Source organism: Pantherophis guttatus, chromosome 4 (assembly GCF_059756535.1).
Source record: "Pantherophis guttatus breed Tessera chromosome 4, ASM5975653v1, whole genome shotgun sequence".
Lineage (NCBI taxonomy): Eukaryota > Metazoa > Chordata > Lepidosauria > Squamata > Colubridae > Pantherophis > Pantherophis guttatus.
Window position 1 is genome coordinate 689864 of NC_142066.1, and position 12296 is coordinate 702159.

At 49.5% G+C, this 12296-nt stretch overlaps 1 protein-coding gene across 1 annotated transcript; it reads right to left on the reverse strand.

Moving 5' to 3' along the window:
* Positions 1-1279: 1279 nt before the first annotated feature.
* Positions 1280-8840, reverse strand: LOC132709815 (zonadhesin-like). Its single transcript, XM_087891757.1, has 7 exons — positions 8773-8840; positions 7199-7293; positions 5847-5987; positions 5204-5667; positions 4091-4175; positions 3604-3750; positions 1280-1500 (listed from the first exon to the last, which is right to left on the reverse strand). Exons 1-7 carry the CDS (start codon positions 8838-8840, stop codon positions 1280-1282), a joined length of 1221 nt encoding a protein of 406 aa, XP_087747883.1.
* Between the last annotated feature and the right edge of the window lie 3456 nt (positions 8841-12296).

The following is a 12296-nucleotide window of genomic DNA, read 5'->3' on the forward strand; positions in this document are numbered from 1 at the left end:
TTGTTCGTTTCCAGGTGTTATTCACAGACACACTCCAGCCACAGAAGGGGTCCATGTTGTTGTTGAAATCACAGCTGGCAAAAGTATCTGTGGGGCAGGGAACGCAGCCAGGAAGAGTCAGCTGGGGTGGGCAGCTTCCCTTCACCCCTTGGCTATTCTTCAGCCCCACTCCCCCACACCACTTGCCCACACGGTTGGGGTTAGGTTACCTTCACAGGGAGAAACTGCCACATTGTCCACTGCCACACCGGGTTGGCCTGCATAGATGCCTTCAAAGACAAACTAGAAGTAGAAAACCATGAGTGACCACCAGCTGCAAAGGATGCCCATAGATGCTTAAGGATGACCGCTCAACTCTCTGTGTAGTATTGTAATCAATGGTTATTTTAATTCCCCTCTCTGAAATCGGACCGTCTGTGTAGACCAGGGGTTCCTTGAGGGCCGGATCAGCATTGTAGTTCTCCTCCGAGGGGTGGAGGGAGGCAGGGAGTAGTGGGGGAGAGACAGGACGGATGCCTCCTGCAGCACCCTGCGGGCCAAAACAGGGCTGGAGGGCTGTGCATGCCCCCGCATGTCTCATTTTCGCCCTCCATGGCCTCCAGCAGGACTCCGCCTGCCAAAAACAGGCCACACAGAGGTCTCCTGAGGCCCTTGTGTGGCCTGTTTTCAGCCTCCCTGGCCTCCAACAGCCGTCTGCCCACCAAAAATGGGCCAAGTGAAGGCAAGGCCTCCACGCCGCCCGTTTTTGGCCAGCAGAGGGCTGCAGGAGGCCGGGGGGGCAAAAACGGGCTGCGGGGGGGCTGCACGCAGCCTGTTTTGGCTAGTAGAGGCACTGCAGGCCGGTCCTTTGATATTTCCAGCCCGGATTTAAGCACCCCAAGGGCTGGATCCAGCCTGTGGGCCTTGAGTTTGACACCCCTGGTGTAGACATTGCCACACTGGTGCTTTGCAAATTCAAGATCATCAAACGGGCCAAACTCACTTAGCAACTGTCTCATTTAGCAATGGAAATTTTGGGCTTAATTGTGAGGACTGCCTGTGTTACCCTCTACTCCTTCTACTCCCACATGGCCAAAGCGAGCAGCTTATTCAACACCCCCAGCATCATCTCCCCTTCGACCAACTTACCTGGATGTCCCCCTTCCCAGTATATTTAGCGAATCCTCCCCTCCAGTTGGGACCGTGTTCCCCTCTGAGAAACAGCAATGGGAACCCCAGATCTCCCCCTATTTACAGGAAACACAAAGAGGAAATGACGTTTACTCAAGGGTTTGTCTGCTCAGAGGGTCTTTGTGGGGGGAGGGTGTATTCCCTTCAGAAGGCCCAGGAACTTGCCTATGGGAGCCGCGTAGACCTTCAGGGCCGCATCGTCAGAGACGCCATGAAGAGTGAAGAAGAACGCCAGGAGAAGGCACCCTCCCGAACTGAATGTGGGGCTCTTCAGAAAGCTGCTTCCATGACTCGCCTCGTCAAAAGAATTCAGCAACATGAAGGAACCAACTACAACGACAACGACAGTGGAAAGGATCTGAATTGGCTTTGGGACAGGAGTCTGGGGGGGGGAAGCAGGTTTGAAAAGGCTGAGGCTGTGCTGTGCAGCCTGGGCCATAAAAGCCTCCGGAGGGATGGTGCCCATCACGAGCCAACAGCCAGGCTCATAGTCCACGGTTTCCTCAACAGCGACTCAGTCCGGGTGAGTCAAAATGCAAGAATTCCACCGAAACTCCACTTTGATAGCCTCACCCACAAGGTACTTTACCCCCAATCCTTGCGTTGATGCTCCTTGTTGGAGCTCTGGGGGATTCATGCTTCCTCAATGGCGCCACACACTGAGCGGTGGACACCACCAATCTGCAGCACATCCCTGTTGGGAGTCCAATTACAGCTCCAGATTTCGCAACCCGAACCCTGACCTGCTGGCACTTGCACAACCTCTGCTTAACAACTTTAACCTCGATTCCCAACGGAAAGCCAAATGGGCTGCTGAACCCCCAGGTACAGGAAGACACAAAAATGGCCCCGCAAAAAAAGGTGCCAGGTTTTGAACGACCTCTCCAACAGCGGACAAAACGAAACAAGCAAAATGTTTAAAAAGCGATGATATTTATGTAGTTACTTACCAAACACATCTAAATTATATGATGAAAGTAAGCAAAATATATTTACAGCCCCCAATTTGAGTACAAAGGAATCTTTTGAGTTCACGTCAGAGGGTTTGTCGTGTTTGGGGAGCTGGGTCAGAACAAGATCACATCGTGACTGGCTGTAAGCTGCGGGCATTGATCAGTCCACTATCTGATCTTTTTTCATACATAAACGATGCTGAGCTTCAGGGGTTAGATGGCCTAGACATTGGTATCTCAATACAGATCCTTTCAAAGTTCAAATTTTACTGCGTTTTTAATCTAGGTTTGCACCGAGGCACATCACCGTTCTCCTGGGGGAGACCCAGTTGGGGGCTCCATTCATGTCCCCGGTAGGAGCTGGAATGAAGGACGAGAGCTCAACCCTGCCCCACGGCAGCTCTCAGGACTCAAACACGGGCTTGCTAACCTCCTACCCAGCGTTCCACCCACTCGAGCCACTGTGCTCCTTTTAATCTGGGTGAAATGTTAACATATGTTGTAAATCCATGTATGTTATGCCATACACTAAATAAATAAATAATAATGCATGGGAGGGGACAAGGTAGACTACATGGATGGTGGCTGATCTTGGTGTTTAAAAAGATGCCTACATTGGCTCTGAATACAGCCTGCGTCTCCTGGCAGGTAATCCTGACTAAAATATCTCTGAGCCCATGTTGGGCTAATGTGAATGATGTAGGAATAGTACAGGGTCAGCTATATGAACACTGAAGGACCCTCTTTATTCACATTATTATAAGAAAGAAATGTGCTTGTTTAGAGATTACACTAAGTCAGCTAAATTCCATTCTTGGTAATATATCTTCTGAGGGGCCTAGCTGTCAAGGATAAAGGACACCCATATGAAACAAAAAGTTACTCATTATCCAAAAGCAGCCATGAATCTATGCATCAGCAATCACAGAACTGAGGAAGGTTGTTTAGCTAAGATAATCTTATGAACTAGAAAATAATGAAAGAATTTAGTAATTAGAAAGTGTCAATTATCATGTAACAAATGTATGTTAACCATATATGGAAAACTGCTGTGCTCACATCAAATCCTTTGTCATGTTAAAGTATAAAAAGCAATTGTATCAGAGCTCTTCTTTGTTCAGAATTGCAGATACAAATCTGATTCTGAAACTGCGCAATAAACTGTCTCTGGCTGACCCAGGAATGTTGTTTGGTCCCATCATTCCATAACAGGGCAACCCAATTGGTGAGGATTAGCACAATCCCCCCTCCCACCCTCGCTCTCGGTTTTCTCCCAAACTTTCTCTCTCAGCTATCAAATTCAAGAATGGTCTGGCTGGTTTTCAGAAGTTGTTAATTGGAGGAACCGAAGCTTCTCACCTTCTTTGATGAAAAATTACCCGGAATTACATGCAAAACAAACCTCTCCTTACATTGGAGGAAAACACCTTAGCAATACCTGCTCCAACAGGTAATACATTCTTGCCCAGTTCATACTCACATCCAGGCCTGGAGAAGTCATCTGGTGGCCCCACACCAGGCGTTTCTGTAGGGCCAGCCCATTGAGTCCACATCACATCTCCCTCTTCTGGGTTGCTCCATCCGCAGAGGTCGTTTGGAGTATCAAAATCGCATTTGGTCATGCAGGCTGTAGAAGCGGGAAGGGGGGAAAGAATGAGACCCTCCCATACAGCAAAACCCTTCTTCTCCAGAACAGGCTTTCTCAACCTTGGTGGCTTTAAGGTGGATGGAGTTCAACTCCCAGAATTCCCTAGCCAGAATTCTACCGCTTAGAGGGAAAAGATTGCAGAGGAAGGGATTACAAGAGAGTAAGTAGGCCACAATGGGTAAGTATATATATATCCAAAGGAATGCATTAGTGCCAGAGAATTCTGGGAGTTGAAGTCCACCCATCTTAAATCCGCCAAGGTTGAGAAACGCTGTACCGAAGTGTGAACGTGGTGGGGGCCTGGGGGAAGATTGCTTACGTGAACAAGGTCCCGGTTGGATGAAGATGGAGTCCAGAGCCACTGCAATGTCTCCTGTGCTGACCTGTTTGCCTTTGAAAACAACCTGAATAGAAAGACACATCAGGGTTTGTCAGGGACATTTACATCCCCAGGAGTTAACAATGATTGTTTTATGAAATTCAGATCAGACAAGGACAAGGACTGACGGTGTAAAGGACCAACTATATGAGAACATAGGGTGGGCCAACTGTGAGATATAACCATGATTGGTTGCACTAGAAGACCTTCAAAATCCCTTCCAAATCTGTTATGCTCTTATTCTGTTATATATTTGGGTTTGGAATGTTTGTTTTCTGAGGTTTTCGCGGGTGTTTGTATGTAGGTCTTTGGTTATTCGGGTTTTCTCCCGCGTAAAATTGGAGGTTTCTTGGCAACGTTTCGACGAAGTCTCATTCGTCATCTTCAGGCTGGTGTTCTCGGCTTCGTGCTTCTAGGAGCAATGTGTGTGATCGCAGCTGTTTCTTCCTTTTAACTGCCAGTGGGGGTGTGATATATATATGTATGTATGTATGTATGTATGTATATATTATATTATATATATGCGTATATATGTATATATATATGTATATATGTATATATGTGTATATACATATATACCCATTGCTCCTAGAAGCACGAAGCCGAGAACACCAGCCTGAAGATGACGAATGAGACTTCATCGAAACGTTGCCAAGAAACCTCCAATTTTACGCGGGAGAAAACCTGAATAACCAAAGACCTACATATATGTGTATATATATATATGTGTGTGTGTATATATATATATATATATATTTGTTTTCTGAGGTTTTCGCAGGTGTTTGTATGTAGGTCTTTGGTTATTCGGCTTCATTTACACCTGGGCACAACACCCTGCAGTCACACGGCCCCGGTTTCTGTTTTTGCCAGAAAATGGGGTTTTCTTAAGGACCAGCATGCTCGCTTAATGAATGCCACACAAAAGGTTGCAATGACTCTGGTCACGTGGTGACTTGCTTTATGACCATCACAATTTACGCCTGCAATTGCCAGGCTCGGTTATGGTCATAAATTGAGGAGTCTCCCCTCCTTCCTCCCCCGGCCACCACTTGCCTTGAAGGGGCGCGGAGTCTGGGCAGGAATCGTGACGGCTCCACTCAGCCAGGAGGTGCTCTGCGTTCCTTCCCGGGTCCACAAGGGGGCGACACTGCCTGAAGCGCTCCGGATCTCGATGCTCAGCTGGTCTTCGCTGTTGAAGCTGTAGAAATAATACAGGAATCGCAGGCAGACCTCCGCTCCGGCCGGGTCCACCTCCGGGCTTTCCAGTTGTGCGAACCCTCCAGCTGCTGGGTGGATGTAATTGTCTCCTGGAAAGGGAGAATCCGTGGCCCTTTGAGGGTGCTGGAGAGCAGAGGGGCCAGGCGGATGGGGCCCTGGCCGAGTCTCGCCAGCTGCACCCCAAAGGGCAAAGTTTTGCAGGGAGGGTCTTGGCTTGCGGCCCTGGGACCTCTGGGACCTCTGTCCCCCCTCCCCCCTTTGCTGGGAGCCCAGGGCCTGCTCCAGATTGTGGGGAAGTTCTGCCAGGAGAGGGAGGGGCCCCAGACCAAGGTAGCACATCTTGGCATGGATCCAGGGGCAGCGGGTGCCAACCCGAGGGGCGCCTGTCTGTCTCGGGGACTATTGAGGGTGCTGGCCTGAGAGGGGCCCAGCGCAGCCTCTGTGGAAGAGACTGTCCCACCCACCCCGAAGCTCTTACTCCGTGTGATGTCTCCTTCGGGGGGTCCAGGGCTCGCCCCAGGCTTCTGCCCCTGTGCTGGGAGCCACAGGCTGCCCTGGCCGTTGGGGGGCTGGCTCCAGTCGCAGAAGGGGCGGTCGGCATTGTCAAAGTCACAGAAGTCTAAGGGGGAGCAGGAGCAAAGGGTCAGACCCTCCAGCCAGCAATACACAGCCCACCCCCAGGTGCAAGAGATGCTGGGTTTCCCAGCGCCTGGAAGCGCCTGGCTTGGCACTGCCTAGCCACTCCCTGCTTCAGGAGGGAGGAAGGGGTTGGGAGCTGTGAGATGCCTCCTTTGCCCCTCTGCCTCCAAAGCTCCCAGGTGTCCCCCTGGGCAGCTGCACAGAAGATGCCCCTTGCTCCCTCTGGGACCGGGGCAGTGCAGGGGAAGGAAGGAAAAGGAAGGAAGGAAGGAAAGAAGGGAGGAAGGAAGGAAGGAGGAAAAGGAAAAGGAAGGAATGATAGAAAAGGATGGAAAGAAAGGGACAGAAAAGGAAGGAAGGGAGGGATGGATGCAAAGAGAGGGAGAGAGAAGGAAGGAAGGAGAGAAAAGGAAGAAAGGGAGAGAAAACAAAGGAAGGGAGGGAGGAAGGAAGGAAAGAAGAAAGGAAGGAAAGAAGGAAAAGGAAGGGATGGAAAGGAAAGAAGGAAGGAAGGAAAAGGAAGGAAGGAGAGAAAAGGATGGAAAGAAAGGGACAGAGAAGGAAGGAAGGGAGGGATGGATGCAAAGAGAGGGAGAGAGAAGGAAGGAAGGAGAGAAAAGGAAGAAAGGGAGAGAAAACAAAGGAAGGGAGGGAGGGAGGGATGGAAAGAGAGGGAGAGAGAAGGAAAGAAGGAAAAGGAAGGGATGGAAAGGAAAGAAGGAAGGAAGGAAAAGGAAGGAAGGAGAGAAAAGGATGGAAAGAAAGGGACAGAGAAGGAAGGAAGGGAGGGAGGGATGGAAAGAGAGGGAGAGAGAAGGAAAAAAGGAGAGAAAAGGAATGAAGGTATGGGAAGAAAGGGAGAGAGAACGAAGGAGGGAAGGGAGGAGGAAGGAAGGAAGGAAAGAGGGAGGAAAGGAAATACAACCCTAAACTACAAACATTCTCCTTTATTGGAAGGGAAATACTACTCACAGTCGGTGGTCAGGGTCTTCTGTGGGGTCTTCACACCTGGGACTGAGTGTACCCTGAAACGGCGGATGAGAGGGAGGGGCAGGGAGGGTTGACTTCCGCACGGAGACAAAGTAGAAGACAGAGCACCCTGCCCCCCCACCCCTCCCCACCCCGTTACTGCAGCCGGAGGGCCCGTGGGACAGGCTACATCCAGAGGTCCCCCCCGAGGAACTCCCTCACGCTGCGCCCCACAAGAGCTTCCGGCCACCGATGGCAAAGGGCTCTGAGGTTCCCCTCGGAGGAACCTTTGGGTCTCCACTCGGTGCGGTGGGAGTCTGCCTCGGAGGAAGGCAGGGTGGGGGTCTGAAAACCAGGCCTTAGGATGAGCACCGAAGCCCACCCAAGACAACACGGAGGGAACCCCCCGCAAGTGAAAAAGATGAAAGTCTGGCAATTGGACCAACGTTGAGGAAACTGTGACGTTTCGTTACTCGTCCAAGTTCACTTCTTCAGCCAAAATGAAGATTTTTGGTTAGGTATGGAGTCAAAAGAGGAAATTCTTGGAAATGACAGCAGGCTGGTGCCCACCCCGTCCGTTGCTAATTTGGGGCCGGGTGTCTTTTCCCTTGTGACCGAAGGTGGATCCTTCAAAAGGTCATTTTCTTGGTTTTTCTTTGAAAACGTTTTACTTCTCATCCAAGAAGCTTCTTCTGTCCACTAAAGCAGGGGTCTCCAACCTGGGCAACTTTAAGACTTGTGGACTTCAACTCCCAGAGTTCCTCAGCCAGCTGTGCTTGAGTTGAAGTCCACAAGTCTTAAAGTTGCCCAGGCTGGAGACCCCTGCCCTGAAGCACCTGTGGGACCACCATGGCCTGGATGATTGAGAATCTCCATAGACAAGGTGGATAGCACCTCTTCTCCACGGGCTTCTGCCCACCTTTCAACATTTCGGGCTTTCCTTCTGTTGTGGGCTGACTTCAAACCACCCCTTATTTCCAACAGAGCCAGTCCTCCCTCAACTTGGCAAACCTGCTAAAAATGGGATTCCCCCCCTTAAGACTCACCCCTGGATGGCCTCCTGCAGCACTTTGTCGGCCAAAATGGGGTGTGTAGGGACCCAAAGAGGCCCTCCCGCACCCATTTTGGCTGTCAGAAGCACCCCGGGCTGGTCCTAGGCTATTTCCAGGCCGGCCCCACGGGCCAGATTTAAGCCCCCGGTGGGCTCCACCTGGCCCGCAGGCCTTGAGTTTGACACCTCTGCTCTAGACCATTTCAAACAAGTGACTGTCCCAGGGGTGAAATTCAATTTTTTTTTACTACCGGTTCTGTGGGTGTGGCTTGGTGAGCGTGGCAGGGAAAGAATACTGCAAAATCCCCATTCCCATCCCACTCCTGGGAGAAGGATACTGCAAAATCCCCATTCCCACCCCACTCGGGGGCCAGCCAGAGGTGGTATTTGCCGGTTCTCCGAACTACTCAAAATTTCCGCTACCGGTTCGTCAGAACCTGTCAGAACCTGCTGGATTTCACCCCCGTGACTGTCCAGTCTCTCTTATTAAACGCCTCCGGCAATGAAGCATCCACAACTTCTGGAGGCAAGTCGTTCCACTGGTTAATTGATCTCACTCTTAGGAAATTTCCCCTTATTTCTGGATTGCTTCTCTCCTTGATTGGTTTCCACCTGTTGGTTATATGGCTGAGCCTGTAGAATGTCCGTCGTCTTGGCTGGTCTGCTTGGAAGTGGAGGAAGTTTTACCTAGAAATGGATCCAGGCTGCCTGCCATCCCTCGATTTAATCTAAGCGGATTTCTTACCTGGTGGCGAGAAGGCCCTCCAGGGTCAGGAGCAGCAGCACCACCAGCCCTGCCTTCTCACAGCCCATCCTGGGGAGCAGCTGGAGTGAAGGAGGAGCGCACCCCCTTTCCGATTAATATAGCTGGACTCGGTTCCCCACCCACCCTCCATGGGCATAGGGCAAGAGGCTGCTCACCCAAGTTGAACCTTGGACTTTCCCCTTCACCATTGGGACTTTACGTGCCGATGTCTCATGGGGTGCGGCCCCGGACAAAGATCAGAAGAAAGTGGGGGGGAGGACAGATTGGCAGGCAGAAGTTTTGGGGAGGAATGGAAACACCCAACAGCCAAACTGTGATGCTGTCTTCTCCACGGGGGCACGTACTTAACCGGGGTCTCCTGTTGGTGACTCAGGCGGCCAGGTGGAGGTCATGCCTTGGGGCAATGTGGCCCCAGCTTTCAGAAGCTTTGGTTGGCTGGACAAGCACCCACAACCTCCCCTGAGCCCTGCTCGAGGGCCAGCATCCTTCAGGTCAGTTTCAAAGGGAGTTCCCTGTGCTGCCACCCAGCGAGGGAGGGGTGATTAGAGAGCTGTGCTGGGTAGGGAGGAGTGCCACGGATCTTCTGAATGACAATTTGAACCAAGGCTGAATGCCAAACAAACCCATAGCAACGTTATCACCAGATAAGAAATTGGAAGGTGAATCCTTCCGCTCCAAGGATCCACTACCCAGGTCCTAAGCCCAAACTGATAAACAAATTGCACCTCACTCTGCTTCTAATGTGTCTCCCGGGTGCCTGCCTGTCTATCCGATTAAATAAAAAATGTATTGAATGTGGTTGATCTTTGATCAGGCAACTCATGTATCTTTTTTTTTTTTTTAATTTGATTTATATGCCGCCCTTCTCTGGAGACTCAGGGCGGCTTACAGTGCGTTAAGCAATAGCCTTCATACTTTTGTATATTTATACAAAGTCAGCTTATTGCCCCCACAAACTGGGTCCTCAATTTACCTACCTTAGAAAGGATGGAAGGCTGAGTCAACCTTGAGCCTGGCAAGATTCGAACTTACTTTAATTGCAGACAGCTGATGTTAAATTACAGTGCCTTGTCCGCAGAGCTATCCAGGCTCCTATCTTGATTTCAGTCCGGCTGAAAATATTCCCTGCGTGGGGTGCGATGGGGCATATTATACCCCAGCTGATGGTTGGAAACCATTCTCTTCCACAGGCCTGTGTCACCCGGGAGAAAAGAGTTCCACGGGGGAACCAGGTGTGGTCCTGAAGCGGCCATCTCAAATAGTTTAGCCATGTATAATTGGCCAATAAAGAATTCCATGTGGATTAGTAATTTACAGGAAGAAATTAATGCTCGTATGCCTGCAGATAAGGCAGAATTGGTTGGGACAGCTAATGTTGTAGAGGGCAAAAACAGAAATTTGGTCTGAAGGCAGGACAAGAAGCAACCGATGGAAACTAATCAAGGAGAGAAGCAACCTAGAACTAAGGAAAAACTTCCTGACAGTGAGAACAATTAACCAGTGGAACAGCTTCCCCCCAGAAGTTGTGAATGCTCCAACACTGGAAGTTTTTAAGAAGTGATTGGACAACCATTTGTCTGCAACAGTATAGGATCTCCTGTTTGAGGTGAGGGGTTGACTAGAAGACCTCCAACTCTGTTAGTCTGTTCAAAATTAAGACGACTCTTGATAGTGAAAATGTGGACAAAAAATATCAAAATGAAATTTAGGAGACAAAAGTAAAGGTTCTTCAACTGAAATAGAAACCCAACATAGAACTATAAATAGCTGCCTCGGTAACCACATTTGTAAGAAAGATTGTGAAACAGCCACTGATTGCCAAAGAAATGTGAATCAGCAAATCCAATGCCGTTACAAAACAGACAAAAGCAATTTCCGTCTGCTGGGATTTGTGGGTTGGGGTCCCCTTTTCCAGAGGTTGCAGAGCCATGGGGCAGGGTCAGTCTTTGCCCTCTTCCTGCCTTTCATGAATGGGAGGCAGCAAAGGCCAGCTGGCTGGAAAAAGCACATTTTATTTATTTATTTTTCATATGTTTGAATGGCCATCTCTCTCAGAGAGGGACTCTGGGCATTGCACAATAAAGTGTCAAAATTTAAAAACAGTATATATATATAAAAGTTAAAAACTGAGAATGCCAGAAGAATTTGGTGTTCCAACGCGAGCCAGGACTGCTCAAAGAATAAATAAAAATGAGATCCAGACAACTGTGAGGAAAGAAGAAATATTTTTTTGCTTAGCGCATTGCTTAGCGCATTGTAAGCCGCCCTGAGTCTCCGGAGAAGGGCGGCATATAAATTAAATTAAATTATATATATATATATTTATTCCGAAAAGCAAAACAGACTGCCTTGAGGGGCAGGCTGCAGAGAAGTGGGGTACAGTACAGCAGCAGATTTTTATAGGGGGAACTTATCCAGGGTGAAGTGTCTACGTGGTGATTCTAGGGTGACACTTGAGGGGTGTGTATATATATTTATGTGTGTGTGTATGTATGTGTAGATACGTTAATCCCCGGAAACATGCAGTTCCTTTCAGAGACCTAATTTAATTAACACTGTGTTTGTAGACCCTATCCTTATGTGGATTAGGTCTTGGTAATTTATTTGGGGGGTTTGAAGAAGTTTGCTAATTTTAGTTGATTAACTTATTTTCAGTTTGACTTGTCAATTATCTAGGGGAGATGCCGGTTCTCAGACCGTTGTGGGTTGTGTTAGGGAAGATGGAAATTCTACTCTGATTGATTGAAATGGTCTAAGGCAGTGTTTCTCAACCTTGGAAGCTTGAAGATGGGTGGACTTCAACTCCCAGAATCCCCCAGCCAGCGCTGCTGGCTGGGGGATTTTGGGAGTTGAAGTCCATCCATCTTCAAGCTACAAAGGTTGAGAAACATTGGTCTAAGGTTTCTTGCTTGAGTAGGGGGTTGGACTAGAAGACCTCCAAGGTCCCTTCCAGCTCATTCTATTTGATTGATTGAAAGAGTGTAAAGAATAAAATATATTTGGATATAAAGCTTCTCAGGAGGAGGAAGGTGACCCCAAACTTGGTCATGTTAAGACTGGTGGACTTCGACTCCGGTCTTCACAGGGCTCAGTTTGGAGGCCCCTCAGTTAATCCCAAGGCAAAGGCAGGGTGGCTCCTCTGCCCCCCCACCCCAAAATATGGGGCTGCAGAGCCATGATTTGACTCTTTAAAATCTGGAGTAAGATTCCATTCTTCCGGGTGAAGCTCTGGAGGAGGTTGGGGGCTACAGGGACCCTCTAGGCCGGTGTCCTAATTTAAGAGCCTGGACTTCAACTCCCAGAATCCCCCACGCTGGAACAGGGGAATTCTGGGAATCGAAGTCGGCCTCTTTCTTTAATGTGGCACCGCCCTCATTCGGCAGAAAAGGAACCGAAGGCACTCTGCGCATGCTCAGAGACCCTCTCGCCTCCAGAGCCTCCCTTGGTGCAGCCGGTCTGACGTCATTTTACAACAGGCGCATGGCGTCACGCGAGAGGCAGGC